The sequence below is a fragment of the Chrysochloris asiatica genome, unplaced genomic scaffold (genome assembly GCF_000296735.1).
Source record: "Chrysochloris asiatica unplaced genomic scaffold, ChrAsi1.0 scaffold00010, whole genome shotgun sequence".
Taxonomy (NCBI): domain Eukaryota; kingdom Metazoa; phylum Chordata; class Mammalia; order Afrosoricida; family Chrysochloridae; genus Chrysochloris; species Chrysochloris asiatica.
This window is the reverse complement of record NW_006408528.1, coordinates 27122234-27142256: the sequence shown is the minus strand read 5'-3', so window position 1 is coordinate 27142256 and position 20023 is coordinate 27122234. Positions and strand designations below refer to the sequence as shown.

General features: G+C 35.7%; 1 protein-coding gene across 1 annotated transcript in view; it reads right to left on the bottom strand.

Annotated features, from left to right (window-relative positions):
• The window catches only part of PCLO (piccolo presynaptic cytomatrix protein), a 483434-nt gene that overhangs the window by 134257 nt on the left and 329154 nt on the right, over positions 1–20023 (bottom strand). Inside the window, exon 11 of the mRNA XM_006834340.1 lies at positions 18127–18217. Coding sequence (XP_006834403.1) covers positions 18127–18217 — 91 coding nt within the window. The remainder of the gene's footprint in view (positions 1–18126; positions 18218–20023) is intronic.

The window sequence follows — 20023 nt, the reverse complement described above, 5'->3', positions numbered from 1 at the left end:
TCAAGCGAGTAAAGTTTTGCTAAAGGTAATACAGAAACGGCTACAATCATACATTGACAGAGAACTTCCAGAGGTTCAAGCTGGATTCAGAAGAGGCCGTGGAACGAGAGATATCATTGCAGATGTCCAATGGATCTTGGCTGAAAGCAGAGAATATCAGAAGGATGTTTACCTATGCTTTATTGACTACATGAAGGCTTTCAATTGTGTGCATCATGACAAGCTATGAACAACATTGAGAAGTATGAGTATTCCAGAACACCTAATTGTACTTCTGAGAAATCAGTACCTGGACCAAGAGGCAGTTGTTCGAACAGAGCATGGCAACACTGAATGTTTTAAAATTGGGAAAGGTGTGCGACAGGGTTGTGTTCTTTCACCATACTTGTTCAATATGTATGCTGAGCAAATAATATGAGAAGCTGGGTTCTATGAAGGAAAATGTGGCATCAGGATTGGAGGAAGACTTATTAACAACCTGAGATATGCAGATAATACAATCTTGCTTGCTGAAAGTGAAGAGGACTTAAAATATTTACCGATGAAGATCAAAGAGCACAGTCTTCCGTATTGATTACAACTCAATGTAAAGAAAACAATTATCATGTTACATACTATAATTGTAACACTATATCATTTATGATTCAGGCACATGCTTAGATTTATGATTTTAATAACTTTGGAAAGGCTGGCAATAGGGCTAGTTATAGAACTTCAAGATCTATTAACTAGAATTATGAAATTTTTAAATGTGGTTATTGTTTCACTTTGTAGTTGACAATGTCTTGAGGATTAAGTAGTTGGTGACTTGTAATAGCTGAGAATATTCTAAAACCCTGTGTAAAGGATCAGATTTTGGAAACCATATTTATATTCAACTGTATAAAATAATAGAGACAAAATAACTAATGCTGAAGAGCAAAGTTCATTTTAGTGAATTCGAGTTCTCAAAACAGTTTCAAAATACAACACACAAGCCTAAGTATACTCCTTGCTGTTGTTAAGAGCCCTAGAGTCATTCCTTGTATAGAGTTTCCAAGGAGCAGCTGATGGGCTTGAATTGCTGACTTTGTGGTTAGCACTGCAGTGTTCCCAGTATAATACTTAGCAATAAAAATATTTGGAAAAAATGAGACTATATATACAGAAAACTATTTTTGGTATATTGTAATTTCTCAAAAAATTGGTTTTACTCTTGTTAATATTGCTATGGTTGCACCTGTTATTTTCACGTGCACATTTAGTTACCAAAAACAGTTTCCATCTGTATTGAAGTACACCCACATGCTTATATAGGGTTTGTTGTTGTTGCAAAGTATTGTCAATTCGGTTTCAACTCATAGCGATACTACATAGGATTTCTTAGGAGCAGCTAGTGGGTTTGAACTGCCTACCTTGTGGTTCACAGTCCAGTGCTGATCCTAGAGCGCCACACCACACCAGGAGTATGATGTTTAGGGTTAGTAGCAGTATATATTTGTACATGCTGCAGGTATACCTATGTATATCATAGAGCACACAGGGAGCTGTATTGAAAATCTCTTAACCATAATAAAATACCTCCTGGAACTGAGAAGTTGGGATTGAAGACTAGGGACCATAGTTTCAGGGGGCATCTAAGTCAATTGGCATAACATAGTCCTTAAAATAATGTTCTACATCCACCTTTAGGAGTAGTGACTGGAGTCTTAAAAGCCTTTGAACCACCATCTAAGTTACAACTACCTTCATTCTGTCCAGAACATAGAAGACTGCAGAAAAGAAAAAAAAAAGATGCAAAGAAACAATTAATTAAAGGCCCTAAAATGCCACATGAACCACAGCCTCCACTACCCAGAGACCAGAACTAGATGGTGCCTGGCTAATACAACCAACCACTCTGATGGGGATCACAATAGGAAGTTCAGGATAGAGTGGGAGAAAAAGGTAGAACAAAATTCAAATTCATAAAAAAGACAAATACAATGTGATGAACTTGACCTACACCTATGGATGCAGTAGCTCAAAAGAGGGAACACATTTTTATAGCGAGGATCATTCCCACCCCCTCCATACACAGGGTAGACATGGATGGGCAACTTGGAAATTGTTGTTGTTGTTGTTGTCCGGTGTCATCAAGTCGGAGCCGACTTATAGCAACCCCATGCACAGCAGAACGAAACAATGTCCGATCCTGGGCCAACCTCACTACTGCTGCCACTCTTGACACCTTCAATGATGCCACCTGGCCAGTCCATCTCGTTGGGGGTCTTCCTCTTTTTCTCTGACCCTCCATCTTACCCAGAATAACATCCTTTTCCAGCGACTGTTCCCTCCTGACAATATATCCAAAGTATGAGAGATGAAGCTTAGCTATCCTGGCCTCCAAGGAGCACTCTGGCTGCACTTCTTCTAAAACAGATCTATTGGTTCTTTTGGCAGTCCATGGCACTTTTAGTATTCTCCTCCAACACAATTCAAAGGCATCAATTCTTCTACGATCTTCCTTATTCACTGTCCAGCTTTCGCATCCATATGAGGCTATTGAAAATACCATGGCTTGGGTCAGGCGCACCTAAGTCCTCAAGCTGACATCTTTGCTCTTCAACACTTTAAAAAGTTCCTGTGCAGCAGTGGACTTAGATATAGCAATGACTGTGAGGTTGGTCCAGGACCAGGCAGTGTATCATTCTGTTGTGCATAGGGTTGTTATGTTGCTACCAACTTGATGGCACCTAACAACTTGGACATTAGCAACCCAAAATGGGGGGCTACAAAGGCAAGAAGTGAATGGCTTACAAGCTTTCAAGAGGGAGTCTAGATCCAGAGGGCACGGAGGAAGGTAAAATCTCCACTGAGTAGTATCCAATCTCATGGGTGGGGCTGATAAAAGGAGATGGAGATGGCACACTTGTGGCACAATAGTGAATAATTGCTATCAGGACTGACTGTGAGAGTTGGAAATGTAAAGGTAGACATTTTGTAGCAAATGGAGGGGAGTGGTTGACTTTGTGTCTAGGAGTAGAGGTCCCTGGGACCATCAAGGAGGAAGAGAGGAATGTGGGACCCTACCCAGAGAAGCAATGACGCCAGAAATGGAGGCAGAGATGATGATGCAGAGAGATGGAGCGGCTGGGGACTCTAGACCCAGAGAGGGAGAGGGGTTGTGTGCTGACGACCAGGAGAATGCTTGCAGGGTATATCCTTTGGTTGGTTGATGACGCATGGAAGGGATTATAACCATGGCAATGAAACAATATACAATAGGATGAATGTAAAGCTAGAGCTCTCCCATATAAACTATCATATAATTCACAATAAAAAATTAAAAAAAAGAAGAACCAGGAGGGGAGTCTCTTCTTTGGACCTGAGATCCCTGAACTGAACCTTATTGATCCAAAAGACAGAGAGCAGTGATACCAGAGACAGAAAGAGATGGTGAGAAATATTGGCAGAGAAATGGATGCTGCAGAGTCAGAAGAACCAGAAGATGGGGGAGAAATGTTGAAATGGACTTTCCAGACCCTGCAGGAAGGTATAAGAAACTAGATGAATAGAAGTAGGGAACCCAACATGGATACGGGGAAAGTGCTGAGAAGTTTTGGGGATTGAACCAATGTCATGGAACAATCTGTATATACATTATTGAATAGGAAACTAATTTGTTTTGTAAACTTTCACCTAAATTACAATAAAAAAATTAAATTTTTTAAAAGAAATAAACCAGTGGTAAAGTTGACTCTGACTCATGGCAATCTCGTGTGCGTAAGACTAGAATTGTGCTCCATAGGGTTTTTAATGGTTTATTTTTCAGAAGTTGTTGTTAAGTGGCATCAAGTCAGTTCCAACCCATAGTAGCCCTGTATAGGGGTTTCCAAGGAACAGTTGGTGAGCTTGAACCATAGACCTTGAAGTTCAAACAACTTTGCTGTCTGGAGCATTAAGCCTCAGCGCCACATGGGGACTCCCTTTTCCAGAAGTACATTAATTTTATTCAGAGGTGCTTCTGGATGGATGGCAACCACTAACCAGGGACTCCCAAAGTTACACAGAATTGTTTTAAAAAATTACATTATACAAAATAAGAATAATGATGAAGGAAAATATTTTATTTTGTTTGCTTGTACCTTAGTTTGGGGGCAACGATCATGATTTAAATAAACACATTTTCTAGGATTTTTTATCTGGTCTTTTAATATCACATTTATATAGTTGCATTTTGATATATTATGAATTAAATATGCATAAATGATCAAAAGTGTTTTTTAAGAAATATAGCACCCACCTCAAATGTAGAGAGCAGAATGCCAATAAAATTTTGGAAAAATCAAGAAGCAATATTAATTTTGAATTGACATGCTTAGGTTGAAATGACCCTGATAGTTATGTTTATCCTCTCATTATCAACTTCTGACAATTTTAAAAATCAGTATAATCTTCTTTTAACTCTCTAACATTTTTTCTTCTAGAAACACTCTTAAAAATGGTTCCTTATGAGATACCCTTGGCATGGAGTTGCTCTTGAGCTCACATTACAGCAGAGTGGAGTACCAAGTAAGTAAATATTTAGTAATGAGAATGTAAGTACTAAAACTAGTTAAGTTAAAAGCAACAAACATATAAGCAGAGCTATGGTTAAGTGAGTCTAACAGGGAAATTACGTTTTAGGAAACATTTAAAGTAATTTGAAAATATTTATAGGAAAGAGAAGTTCAATGATTAAAGCAACAAAACAATTAAGAAATGTGTTATCTGTAATGATCCTAGAATTGCAATTTTAATGCATAGTTCTTTCCAAGTCTCTGTGTATACTTACCTATTTGATAAGTATACTATTATGCAGTTGCTTTAAAAATAAACTGTATATAAAACGAACATGAGCATACTAAGGAAAAACTTCTACATTTGCATTTGCAGTTTAAATCTACTTTAATTTTATATGTTTATTAACATGTTATGTTTAAATTTCCAGATTAAAGCATTACTAAAAAAGAAGAGCAAACTAGGAGATCTTTTACTTCCTAATGTCAAAATCTATTGCACAGCTGCAGTAATCAAAACAGCCTGATGGTACAACAAAAGATAAATAGATCAGTGGAACAGACTGAGAACCCAGATAAGAATCCATCCATATACACTTAGTTGATCTTTGAAAAAAGACCAAGACAATTAAATAGGAAAGAGATAGTATTTTCAACAAAGGGTACTAGCAAAACAACAAATCTATTTGAAGAAGAATCACTCAAGACCCATATCTCACACCATATATGAAAATAAACTCAATGTGGATTAAAGACCTAAATGTAAAACCTAGAACTATGAAGATCATCAGTGAAAAACTAGAGACAAATTTAAAGGCTCTGATACATGTCATAAATACACTATCAAAATAACTGAAAATATACAAATAGTAGAAAATCAAAATAGATGAATGGACACTCCTTAAAATTGGAAACTTATGTGCATCAAAAGATTTCACCAAAAGAGTAAAAAGAAAACCCATAGACGGGAAATTTTTTGGCAATGACATATCTGACAAGAGATTACCATCTAGAATTTTAGAACACTTCAACATCTCAATAAAAAGAAGGCAAATCCAATCAGAAATGGGCAGACGATATGAATAGAAACTTCATCAGAGAAGATACTTATGGGGCCAACAAACATCTGAAGAAATGCCCGTAATCATTAGTCATTAGAGAAATGATGATCAAAACAACAATGAAATATCATCTTGCCACAGAATATAAAAGTTTTAAAAAAATAGAAAACAATAAATGCTAAAGAGGGTGTGGAGAGTATGAGACCCTCCTACACTGCTGATAGGACTGTAAGATGGTACAACCACTGTTTAAAATAGCAAGGCACTTTCTCAGAAAATTGGAAATACAAATATTGTATGACTCAGCAATCTCTCTACTTTCTATTTATCGTTAAGAAATATGAGCCATGACATGAACAGATATATGTACACCATGCTAATTGCTCACTTTGGCTATATTATCAGGAGGGGCCAGTCCCTGGAGAAGGACACCATGCTTGGTAAAATGGAAATTCAGCAAAAAAAGAGGAATACCTCCAATCAGATGGATTGGCAAAGTGGCAGAAACAATGGGTTGTAGCTTAAAAATAATTGTGAGGATGGTGCAGGAACTGAGAAGTGTTTTGTTGTGTTGTGCATCATGTTGCTATGAGAAGGAATTAACTCAAAGGCACATAACAACAACAATGTTCATTGCAGCATTATTCACAATAGCAAAAAAGATGAAGGCCGCTTAGATGCCCATAAGCAGAGGAATGGTACTTTGCAGAGGAAAAGACTTTGGTATATCCACACAATGGAATATCGCACAGCATTGAAGAATAACAATGAATCTGCCAAACACCACATAACATGGAGAAACCTGCTGAGTGAAATTAGTCAGTTGCAAAAGGACAGGTGCTATGTGATACAACTACTGTGGAATGTTTGTTATAGAGAGAAAAGGTAGCGTCGTGGTTACCAATCGGGCTGTGAACCGCAAGGTCAGCAGTTCGAAACTACCAGTGGTTCAGCGGGAGAAAGATGAGGCGTTCTGCTCCCGTAAAGATTTACAGCCTCGGAAACCCTGTGCAGGGTCGCTATGAGTTGGAACCGACTCCACCGCACTTAACAACAACCACAAATAAAAATTCTATGATGGCTGCTACAATTGGGAGGGAAGGGAAAATTAGTCACTGGAGTGTAGTGTAGAAGTGTGCTAACTTGAGTGATGGGGAAGGCAGTTAAAAAGAAAAGGAAACAAAAGGAAATGTTTTTGGGTTTTTTTGGCCCATGTACCGGACAGAAAACAATGTGTATTTATTTTCTCATTAGGACAAACCACTAGGCACTTTCATGGAAATGAAAAAACGGGAAGGAAAGAATGGCGGAAAAAAGAATGGAAAGAAAAGCAATTATTTTTGAGTATTACTATCAAAGTTTTATTTTTATGATTAAAATAATATATAAAAATATTATGAGGTTATATGTAATTAGAGAACATACTATATTTATATGCATTCTACATAGAGGTCTTAAGTCAAGAGTGTTTATTATTCATAGTGAAGTTATCATAGGACAGATACATATCGTATAACTTAATTATGACAGTAGTTGGACTAAAGAAGGAAGATTGCGTATACTAACATGAATGCTTCTAAAGTGTCAAAGAAAATGGAAAAAGTCCCAAAGGATAGTTTAATTAAACGTATTTTTATGCAGTTTGCATGTTAATCTTACTCCTGAGTGAGGCTGTTAATATTACACTTTCACTTACTAATTTGTGTTATAAATTATCCATGTAAATATTTAAGAAAATAAACAAAATTATATTTTTTAAATCCACAGTAATTTCACTTTTGCATCCTATCAAATGCTATTATTTCATTTTATGAATATTCAAACCTATATGTCTTCATAAAGTTTATGGAAAAGTGGAATTAAAAGAAAATGATTTTTTCATGAATGTATGAAGCTCTGCATATAACCAATGAATATTTTACTTTTTCACTTTGTGTTTGGTAAATTTTGCTCATTATAAGGAAAACATTCTTACAAACACAATTCATACCATTTTTAAAAACAGAAATCAGTACCTGACTTAAAAAAAAAAAAAATTGGAACCTCATTTTTAAATCTAATCTGACTCAAATCTTGAGGACATAAATTGTAATCTTAGATAGCCATTCAATAACTTTTTAAAATCTATCCAATTGCTCCAAGGCATGAAAATTAGTTTTTTCACTATTATTTTTCTCTAGTTTTAATTACATACCCTTTCAATACATTGAGCATTTGAAAGGAAAATTTCGAGTCACATACCCACAATTAAAAGTTCCCACTTGCATTTTTGGTGCTATATAAATAATACTATGATAAATATCTTGTATGGATCCAAAACATGTAAATAAAAATACTACCTATACTCATATTGTTATGGATCATAACAGACTATGTATAAAGTGTGAAGAACACTTAAATGTGCTAATGAAGAACTTGTAAGTATTTCAAGAGATTTAGATGAAGGAAATAGCTCACAGGGCTATAAACACTGGCAAGTTCCAAGTCTATAGCTCATGTGTCAGACTGGGGGGTATGACGAATCCAAGAATATCATGTCAGCGGATAGGCTGCTGGCTATGGAGGAAGATGAAAGGAAAATAGCCAGATAACAGAGTAGGATGCTTGCTCACAGGCTTTGGAGGAGGCTGAATCCCAAGAGCTGGAGATCATATGATGACTAGCCAGATGCAGAATCCAGAGCAAGTGACAGCCTTGCTGGAACATTCATGCACGCCCTGTATGCAAGCCACACCCTAAGGAAACTCCCTTTAAACTAATTGGCTCTTCATAGCAGCTCTCCTCATGGAAATAATTATATCATATCAATGATGTATCATATCAATGGCTGTAGTAAACAGAAGCCCATATCTCTGAGCATAACTTCCATCCCCACCACCACAGATACTTGGGTTAGGAGTCCAGATTGCCTCTTCAAGGCAAGCAGGAGAATGTCTCATTTCATTTTGCTAAATTGAAGTCTTACGTAATACGATACGATATGATATAATATAATATCAAGTGCTGTATCTTACTAGTTAGAAGAAAGTCAAGTTCTATGTGCAAGTGTGAATTACAACAGTAAAGATGTTTCTTCCTACTTCCTCATATAATCAAGCTTCTCAGAGTATTGAATAAGTAAGATGAATATAGATTGAATAAGAATGGTGAATGGATGCAATCCTGGTATCCACCTTTTCTGATCTTAAGCCATTCAGTTTCCCCTTGTTTTATGAGACTTACCACACCTGGTAGCGTAGTGGTTACGAATCGGGCTGCGAACCTTAAGGTCAGCGGTTCGAAACTACCAGGTGCTCCGCGGGAGAAAGATGAGGCTTTCTACTCCCGTAAAGATTTACACCCTCGGAAACCCTATACAGGGTCGCTATGGGTCGGAACCGACTTGATGGCACATAACAACAACAACAACAACACCACACCTGGTAACCTCAATGCTACTGTAGCCACTATTTATACTCATTTTATAACTTTGTTTAACAGATTATAAAGATGGGATTCAATATTTTTTGCATATTCATTATGCAGAACTATAAAGTGCTAAACGCATAATGGACTGGTAGTATAATAGTTATAATAATCACTACATTTTGAGGAATTAGAAAATTAATTCAATTAATGTGAGGTATGTGTGGTGTTATGCACTGGACTGCAAAGTTGGTTTGAACTGCAAGGTTGGCAGTTCAAGCTCACCAGCTGTTACTTGGAAACCCTATACAGGATTACTGTGAGTCATTATTAAATTTCAAACTAATACAATTTGTCCTTTTTCCTGTATTTATTTTGGATGTCTTCACTTTCATACTGTAACATCAATTGCTCACCCTGTAAGTTTTATTTTAATGAATGCTTAGAGAAACATATTAAACTATCCCCAGCTGGAAGGAAACCCAATAATGACACTTCCTCAGCAGGAACATAATATAAAGGCAATATAAATGCTGACAGATGTCAGGATAAATGGTGGTATTTCTGTGGAACTAGCCCTGACAATAATCATTTCCTGTGTTACTGAAGAAATTGATAGAAGTTTTCACCAAAAAATGCCTTGAAGAAATTGTCATTTTAGAAGAGTTTGACTAAACTAAACTAAAATTTAATTTTATTTCTACAGTTTTACAATTAATCTATCCCTAAAAATGATTTAAGGAGCTCTGGTAGCATAGTCATTATGAATTGGGCTGCAAACTTCAAGGTCGGCAGTTCGAAATTACCAGCCGTTTCACGGGAGAAAGATGAGGCTTTCTGCTCCCATAAGGACTTACAGCCTCGGAAACCCTGTACAGGGTCACTATGGGTCGGAATCAACTCCACAGTACTTAGCAACAACAACAAAAATGATTTGGGAGGATTACAATGAAAAAAATAAAAGTACCATATATAACCACACTATCAATATAAGAATAGAAGAACAAACAACCCTCCATGGAAAGGGAGAAACTTTGGTGTTATGACACTCCTTGTGGCATCTTTTCAGCCCAACAGATGTTCCAGAAGCTAAAATGGAACATACACATTCTCAGGGTAACAGTTATACTTTCTCTTGATCTTCAACATGAAACTAAAGTAAAGAAAAATTATTTTAACACTTTCTATTCTGAGAGGTCCACCACTCCTTTGTGGGTTTGTTATATGCTGATGGCTTGTGTCTTGCTGTGATGCTCGAAGCTATGCCACTAGTATTTTAAATACGAGCAGGGTCACACATGGTAGACAGTTTCCAGGCAAATATAGCCTAGGGAAAAGGAGAGGTGACTACTTCTGAATGTTTAACCACTAAAAATCTTAGAAATAACCATGGAACACTATCAACACCAGCATATTGAAACATTATGACTAACATGAGAATACTGTCAGATATAGTACCAGAGGATGAGCTCCTTAGGTTACAAGGTACTCAAAATAGGACGAGAAGAGCTACCTCCTCCAAGTAGAGTTGACTGTAATGATGGGAATGGAGTAAAGTTTTTGAGACCTTAATTAGCTGATGGGGAACAACACAAAATGGAGAAAGCCATTGTAAACATCCATTAATAATTGTAACATGGAATGTACAATGCATGAATCTGGGAAAACTAGAAGTTTCCCAAACCCTAACCACTAAAGCCATTGAAAATATAATTAAATAATTCTACCAAATTCTTCAGTCTGAAATTGATTAAGCATGCAATCAAGTAGTAATGATAATTACTGGTGATTAGAATGCAAAGGTTGGGAACACAAGAATGATCAGCAATTGGAAAATATGGCTTTGGTAATAGAAATGATGTTGGGGATTACATGATAGAATTTTTTTTTGTAAGACCAATGACTTCTTTACTGAAAATACCTTTTTTAAAACAACATAAAATATGATTATATACATGGACCTCACCAGATGGAATACACAGAAATCAAACTGACTATATCAGTGGGAAGAGATGGTGGAAAAGCTCTATATCATCATCCAAAACAAAGCCAGAGGCAGACTGTGGAAAAGATCATCACATTGCAAACATATAAATTCAGGCTGAAGCTGAAGAAAATGAAAATAAATCCATGAGAGCCAAAATATGATCTCGAAGATATCCTACCTGAATTTAGAGATCATCCCAAGAAGAGGTGTGATGCATTAGACACTAATGCCAGAAGACCAGAAGAATTGTGGATGACATCAAGAACATCATACAGGAAGAAAGCAAAAGATCATTATAAAGAACAAAAAAAGATGGAAAATACCAAAATAGATGTCAGAAGAGACTCTGAAATTTGTTCTCCATCCTAGAAATGCTAAAGAAAATGGCAGAAACGAGGAGGTAAAAGAGCTGAACCAAAAATTTTAAAGGGCAGCCTGAGAAAACAAAGTCAACTATTATAAATGAAATGTGCAAAGACCTGTAGTTAGAAAAACAAAAGAGAAAAACACAGCATTTCTCAAGCTGAAAGAACTGAAACCTTGACTTGTAATATTGAAGGATTCCGTGGGCAAAATACTGAATGATGCTGAAAGTATCAAAAAAGATGGAAGGAATACACAGAGTCACTGTACCAAAAAGAAATGGTTGATGCTTAATCATTTCAGAGGGTAGGCTATGATCAAGACCCAATGGCACTGAAGGCTTTGGCAAAGAACAAGGCTCTGGGATTTAATGGAATACAAATTAAAATCTGTCAATAAACTGGAGGTACTCATTTGTCTATGCCAAGAAATCTGGAAGACAGCTACCTGGCCAACTAATTGGAAGAGATCCATATTTGTATCCATTCCACAGACAGGTGACCCAACAGAAGGCAGAAATTATTGGACAATATCATTAATATCTCATGGAAATAAAAGTTTGCTTAAAGAGGATGAAGTCACTTCAGATGAAGACATTCAATGAGGGATATCATTGCTGACATCAGATGGATCTTGGCTGAAATCAGAGAATACCCAATAAACTTTACTTGTGCTTTCTTGAATATGCAAAGGTTTTCAACTGTGTGGATCATGACAAGCTATTGACAACATTGAGAAGTCTGGGTATTCAAAGACACTTAATTTGTTCATGAGAAACCTTCATATAGACCAAGAGGCATCATTCCAACAGAACAAAGGGACACTGGATGGTTTAAAATCAGTAAAAGCGTAGGAAGTGCAGAGGCTAGTGGATAGCGTAACACATTTTTATGCAAATACCATGGACTGTCTATGTTTGTTTGCCATTTGCTTTCTCTCCACCAGGGGAGGTATTTTTGTAATGTGCTGTGCTAATTTTTTCTATCCTTTAAAAAAAAAAATTAAACAGGAACATATATTTAAAAAATGGTCTAGTGGAGTTTATGAAAATACTTGGGGGACGGTATGGTGGTGATGGTGGTGGTCAGTGAAGTTGGTTCAGACTCATAGCATCCCTCTAGATGGTTTCTACGAGCCCTGGTGTGGTGCAGTGGGATAAAGCACTGGACCACAAGGTCGGTTTGAACCACAAGGTCGGCAGTTCAAACTCACCAGCCACTCCTTGGAAATTCTATACAGGGTCACTATGAGTCGGAACCAACTTAATGGAATTTAACAACAATATGGGTAAATATTATTATATGTACATTATAGCACAATAAATCTGATAAAATAGTGAGCGGAAAAAAAAAGCTACCCACATTTGGTATTATTAGCAACTTAGATCCAGTGACATTTGTTATAATTGTATCCGGGTGCTAAAAGCCTACGAAGATGGTGGAGCAATGAGGATAGAAAATGAGCCGCTATTTCCATAGAAGATACTTTGATCCTCTGAATTTAACATTTTAATGCTTTTCCCCATTACACTTGCTAATTAGCCTTGCAGATGTAGCGAGTACATAGTGTACACAAGAAAATGACTTTTTTAAATCAGAAATTCTTTGGCTTGTTTCAGACAGCTGTGTTTCTGGAGCCATTCATTTAACATGAAGTTCTAAATAAAAAAGATCCCTCATTTCATGAGCTCTACATTTTGCTCCACTTTTTAAGCCTCCCACCCCATCATTCCTATCTAAGGAAAAAACACATTTGTTGAGTGCATTGTAAAGCTTTGTGATAGGTTCAATTGCAATTGTATGAGATACATAAAACTGGTCTTATCTTAGTGATGAAAAATCATTCTTAAAAATTTAATAAGTGATTTGAGTTGAATCCAAACCCTAGTCATTCTGATTTCAAAACTTGTGTCCTATTCTCTCCACTTTGCTACCGTGTACCATGCTGAATCTTTATAAGACCACTGTAGAGTTATTGATACATACCTGTAGCTATGTCTGTTAAGTCTATGGCTTATCAACTAAGGGATTAATTGAAAAATTGGGAACCATTTTATGTTACATTGCATGCATGTGTTTCTCATTACATACAAATGCACTTATGCACATATACTTTGTTGTTGTTGTTAGTTGCCATCAAGTTGATTCCAACCTATAGTGACCCTGTATAGGGTTTCTGAGAAGCTGGTGAGTTCGAACTGCCGACTTTGCAGTTCAACCGGCTTTACGATCTGGTGCATTAACCCGCAGTGCTGGCTGGTGGATTTGAACTGCTGACCTTGTAATTAGCAGCTCAGTGGGTAACCCACTGTACCACCAGTGCTTGTGCAAATGCTTATAAATATGTATATATGCTACAAACAATAAAATATTATAAATTGTTTGATTTTTATGTAAGTTATTCCTAACATATTTAGTAATGATTATTTACATTTCAGTTCCTCCTCCCAGGTAATAAATAAGTTAAAGATCTGGGTCTTTGTTTTATTCATTACACTAATTTAGTATTCAATGCAATGATAGTCATACAAAGGTGATCAGTGAATGATGAATCATTCTCAAAATATGCTTTAGTATTACTAATGATTCCAAAGAGTTTATAAGGATTATAACTATATTTTCTGTATTATAAATTAAAACTGAGAATTAAAAAAAATGTTAATGCATTAAAAATACAACAATTAACAAATTCCATAATAAAATAGGTCATTTACTCTTATTAAAAAAAAAAATTAACTATTTTGTGAAAACAAATGTGTACTGAGAGGAGTGGCATTGTTTTACATTTTCCTAAACCAGCTTAATATTGGGCTTAACAAAAAGTGCTGAATTCTCCAATCTGCTCTGTATGCAATGTATTGTGATGTTACACATCATGTAGCAGCTGAAAAACTAAGAGAATGAGCATGAATAGGGCAAATGCTGTCTTAACGTTACTATGAACATAGTTTTACCTTTTAGGTCCTCTAAAGAGTTTCTGGGACAGTTAGGATTTTCGTGACAGCAACATAGGGGAAAATGATAAATATTGTCTATTCTTGTCTCAAGAGATTATTTTTGTTACCAAAATATACAATTTGCTTACCTTTTCTTTTGTGTGATGTGTTTATTGCACAAAATTATTGTAAAAAACACTTTTAATGCTACACCTAGTTAGTATTGTTGTTGTTGTCAGGTGCCATCGAGTCGGAGCCGACTCATAGCGACCCCATGCACAGCAGAACGAAACAATGTCTGATCCTGGGACCGCCGCCACACTTGATGCCATCAATGATGTCACCTGGCTGATCCATCTCGTTGGGGGTCTTCCTCTTTTTCTCTGACCTTCCACCTTACCCAGCATGACATCCTTCTCCAGCGACTGTTCTCTCCGGACAATGTGTCCAAAGTATGAGAGACGAAGCCTGGCCATCTAGTTAGTATAGACCGTGATAATATTATAAAAGATAAGTAGTATTTTTACATTATGTAGGTTTATATAAAAAAATGAAAACTTATCAAAACCCATTTTCCACTTTGTTTGGATCAGGATATATTATTATATATTGTTCATAATTCATTTCTCACATCCTTATTTTTGCCTTACAAAAGCAGTTATATTATTAGCTTAGATATCAATTTCAATGTTGATAAAGCTACTTGACCTGTTATGGTTGTCTAAACATGAGAAACAAACAAAAGATTAAATTAAAAAGATGCAAATATCATACATATAAAAAGGAGTGCCCAAAATTATAATAAAGCCTAATGTGTTTAATCTTACAGTGTTAACAATTTGCAATTCATGGCTAATTTTGCTTTACGTATTCCTTCACCATTCTTCCCACTTAGAAAATTTTAAAGTAAGTCCATGGCAAGATATTTCATCTGTAAATAATTCAGTGTATGTTTATAAAATATATACTATAAATTAAAACCAAAAAAATCACAGCTAAAAAATAATGATAAATCCTTAATGTCACCAAATAGTTGAAGGTCAAACTAGGCTTTCAGCTGGGCAGCAAATAGTGTAGTGACTAGGTAGGACTGTAAACACTCCATGCTCAGGTTTGCCTGTCACTGACTTCTAACTCCTAGGTACGATTTGCAGAGATTGTCATTGCTGGGTTTTACCTTGCATACACGCACTGCCATGGAGTCCATTCTGATTCATACTGACCCGATAGCACAGCGTACAACTACTCCATAGGATTTCCAAAATTGCAAATGTTTATGGAAGCAGAAAACTTCATCATTCACCTACGGAGATGCTGGTGGGTTTAAATCACTGACCTTGGGGTTAGCAACCCAGTGCTTAATCCATTGTGCCACCATATTCACCTGGAATGTTCATATATTTAAAATAATTTGAAGTACTAAAGACTTATTTAAAGAAAATACAGATAGTTTTAAAATATTGAATTAAATATAGTATCAAGGAGTTACAAAAAATAAATTCAGTACTAGTCTAAAGGATAAATACAATAAGAAAATATTTTCAATGATTAATTTATGTACATTTTAAGAGATAAAAAGGAACTTAGATAGATGATATATTGCTTTACTAGCAAAATTATTGTTCATAACAACAATATTTTTCTATCCTGTGAAATCTATATTTATAGAGTTTTGTGGTTAATATATTTATAACAAGAAGTCAGTATCACTTATTTCTGTGAAACTTAAACTTTATACTACAACTTTCTAGTTGTAGTAAATGACAACAAATACACCTAATGTGTTGACAAGATAATAAGGTTGACGGGATTATTCCTGTAATATAGTATAAAAAGAAAAATAAAGCTAAAAACTTATGTGATGATATAGTATGAAGATAGTAATGGAGTTAAAAAACGAATACAATGATATATGATGATGGTGGTGGTGGTGTGCCTCAAGTCAGTTCTGACTTGTAGCAACACTATACAGGGTTTCTGAGGCTGTAAATCTTTATGGGAGCAAAAGTTTCATCTTTCTCCAGTGGAGAAGCTGGTAGATTCAAACTGTTGACCTTGCAGTTAGCAGTACAATGTGTAACCCATTACGCTAACAGGACTCTTTATGACATATGGTACTGATGATTTAATAACACTGATTTGAAGGTTTCTACTCTACTTTTTGGAAAAAAATGAACAATTTTGGCACTACTTCAAAGTATTTTGTTGTTTTGGCTTATGGACTAGAGCAAACAGAATTAATCTGTAGCAAGGAATCACTTGTGTCAAAAACAAAAACAAAACCCTCTGGATTTTAGGATTCACCCTTGAAATTTCATCTATTCTTAAAATACAGTATAAACATTCAACATTCAACTCCTAATTGATTCATTCTCTGGGAGAAAATAGAGAATATTTGCTCAAAGTAAAATCGATTACACATCTACAAGCTACATGGTCTATATAAGCTGAGCGCATCAGGAACCTCATGTTCCTTGTTAAATCAGCACTTTATAAAGCCCCCAGCACATATGCAATGTCAAATCTACTGCCTAGACATATATGTAAGACACCTATATTTGTAATTACTTTTTACTGGTATCATTATTTTCTGCTGGTACCTACAAAACATAAAGAATATATTTGAATGAGAATATATGTAATATTTACACTTTGACAATTTATTAACTCTGGCAAAATTTATACTTAAGTATAAGATTAATCTCATGTATTCAAACAATGAAAAATTGTATGTGTAATATAAAAATTCCATTCTTTCAAAATGGTCAAATCATAAAAAATAAAGATTTTTCTACCAGATTGGAGGATACTAGGTGACCATGACAGCAATCAATCAATCATGACATGAAATATGGGATCCTGATTGAATCTTGGACCAGGAAAATAATACTGATGGGGGAGCACAACATTGAAATATAACTTGTACATTTGCTATTAGTTTCATACCAATGTTAATTTTCTGGTCTTGAAAATTCTACAGTACGAACAGCTTTGAAACAATTATATTTTTGTGTCTGGCATGAGAAAAGTTATCCAGTCTTAAAAGTAAAACAACATTCAACTCCTAATTGATTCACTCTCTAAGAAAACATAGAGAATATTTGCTCAAAGCAAAATCGATTACACATCCACAAGCTACATGGTCTATATAAGATGATAGCAACAGGGCAAGCTGGTGAATAGAGGGAAGGAAGACTGTACTACTTTTGCAACTTTTCTGGAAATCTAAAATTATTTCAAAATGAAAGTTAAAAATATCCATTATGAACTTTGGTTTGCAAAAGGACACAAACAAACATCGGTATAATCACATTGTTAAAGCGGAGTGGTGGCGGTTTTGTGCCGTGTAGTCGGTTCCAACCCATAGCGCCCCTGTATAGGGTTTCCAAAGCAGTAAATCTTTACATGAGCAGAACACCTTATATTTCTCCCATAGAATGGCTGCTAGTTTTGAACTGCTGACGTTGAGGTTAGCAGCTCAACTTGTAACCAGTACTCTGCTAACGATCCTTTCCTTAAACTGATAACGATAGTTTCTTGATTGCTGGATAAGAATGTTTTATAGTCCTAAAAACAGTGGCCACATTACTTCATAGAACAATGGTTAATCCTGTCCATATTCAACTAATTGCATGTATTAAAAAGAAGGACCTAAATATACACCATTTTGTAATTTTGCATATTAAAGATCATGTCATTAGTATATATGATGTTCAAATATATTAATTGTTTATTTTTCACATTTTACCAAGACCATTTTTTATATTAAAAAAGTTTTCTTAAATCATCTAAAGTGAAATCAAAATACATGCACCGATTCAAATAACAAGGACTGGTTTATGGGATTTGCTTTACCTGAAACCGTGTGATCCTTAGAGTCTCTCGTTATTTTTATCCTTGAATGAGGAAAGATGTAGTGCATAGTCTTCCCATTCATCTGTAGGATCTAAGACAATCACATGATGAGGTGAAAAACCAATGCTAAAGACAAAGTATAATATACAGAATTAGATGTGCTTATTTAAAAGCAGGTTGGTTAAATCAATAAAGGCTGAACATTTGAGCATATTAGAATAAATAATGACATCATTGGTTTGTAAGTACTTATCTGAATGCTTTAGTTAAAATTATGGTTTCTGCATTTATAGCCAAGTATTCTTGTAAAATGATTTATTTGGTAGGTTAATGAGAGAACATGAAGCAATTTGTAAAGGAGCTCTGTTAATACAGGAGTGTTGCTAAATGCCCCAGTCTGTTCCAACTCATAACTACCCTGAGGAGCGACTGGTGGGTAGACAGTAATCAATGACAATGGATAAACAATGGACAACTGAAACCTACTAATATGCTCAGGTCAATCTATAAATTGTTGTTGTTATTTGGTGTCGTGTTGTGTTAGCTCATATTGACCCTATATTGGGTTTCCAAGGCTTTAAATCTTTGTGGGCGCAGAAAGCCTCATCTTTCTCCCATAGAGCAGCTAGAGGGCTTGAACCATGGACTTTGTGGTTCACAGTCCAGTGCTTACTGTATGGAGTTAGAAAGGCAATTAAAAACATAGGCAATTAAGTAGTGCTGTGAAAGAAATGTCAGGATGGTCCTTGTAACCTGCATTTTGATCACTATCACTGGATTGCTTTATGTTTATGATGCTTTGACTTTATTTGGGAATTGTACTTTTGCTGAACTCATCTAATAGTTTCAACGTACACTGGATGCCGAGGTTAATTCTGTTGAAATAAATGAAAGCTTTGCTCATTCTAATGCTTTCTGCAGCCTTCTTTAAATTCAAAGCTTGTGTTATTGATGATGTTATTTTTCATTTGCTGTAGACATTCCTTAGGCTAGAAGAAGTGACACTTAAAGCTACTGTTGCAAGTCTGTGATTTCAGTTCTCATTATTGAGTCTTCAACACTAGAATTCTATAGCTACATTATCTCTCTTTCCACCTGGCAAAATGAGTTTTCTGAAACAAATATAAATCAGTGAATGCAGACTATTGCTTGATGTTTAATAGAACTTTGCTTTCAAAAGAGACTTTTGAAATAATTGAAGATTTTGTTATTGTGAGGTGCACTGTAGTGAGTTCTAATTCATAGAAACCCTTTGCACGACAGTATAATGACTGGTCTTGCGCCATCCTCACATTCACTGATATGTTTGAACCTGTCATGAATTGAGTTTTGTTCCCACAAAATGTGTGTCAACTTGGTGGACCTTGATTTTTAGTGGTTTGCCATTTATGTAACGTGGGTGTTATGTAATGGTCCCACCTGATATGATGTGATGTGATAAACCAATTAATTGTAAGTGGATTCGGGTAGAAAGCAACACCCTTAATCCTCTTATAGCCCCGATCTAACATAAGGGGAGTTTCCCTGGTATAACAAGACCTAAAACACTTGTTAACTTAAAAACTTATTATCTTAAAAAAGGAGAGAAGAGAGTGACCTACTCCCACTACGAGGGAAGAGTGGGATGCAGTATGTGCCCTTTGGGCCCAGAGACTCTTTGAAGGGAACCTCTTAGGACTAGGAGACACAAAGAGAGAAATCCTTTCTCTGAGTTGGAACTCTGAATTCAGACTGAAAGCCTTCCAAATTATGAAAAAACAAATTTCTGTTCATTAAAGCCACTGACTCATTGTATTTTGGTTGTTGTTGTTGTTGTTAGGTGCCATTGAGTCGGAACCGACTCATAGCAACCCTATGCACAGCAGAACGAAATAATGTCTGATCCTGGGCCAACCTC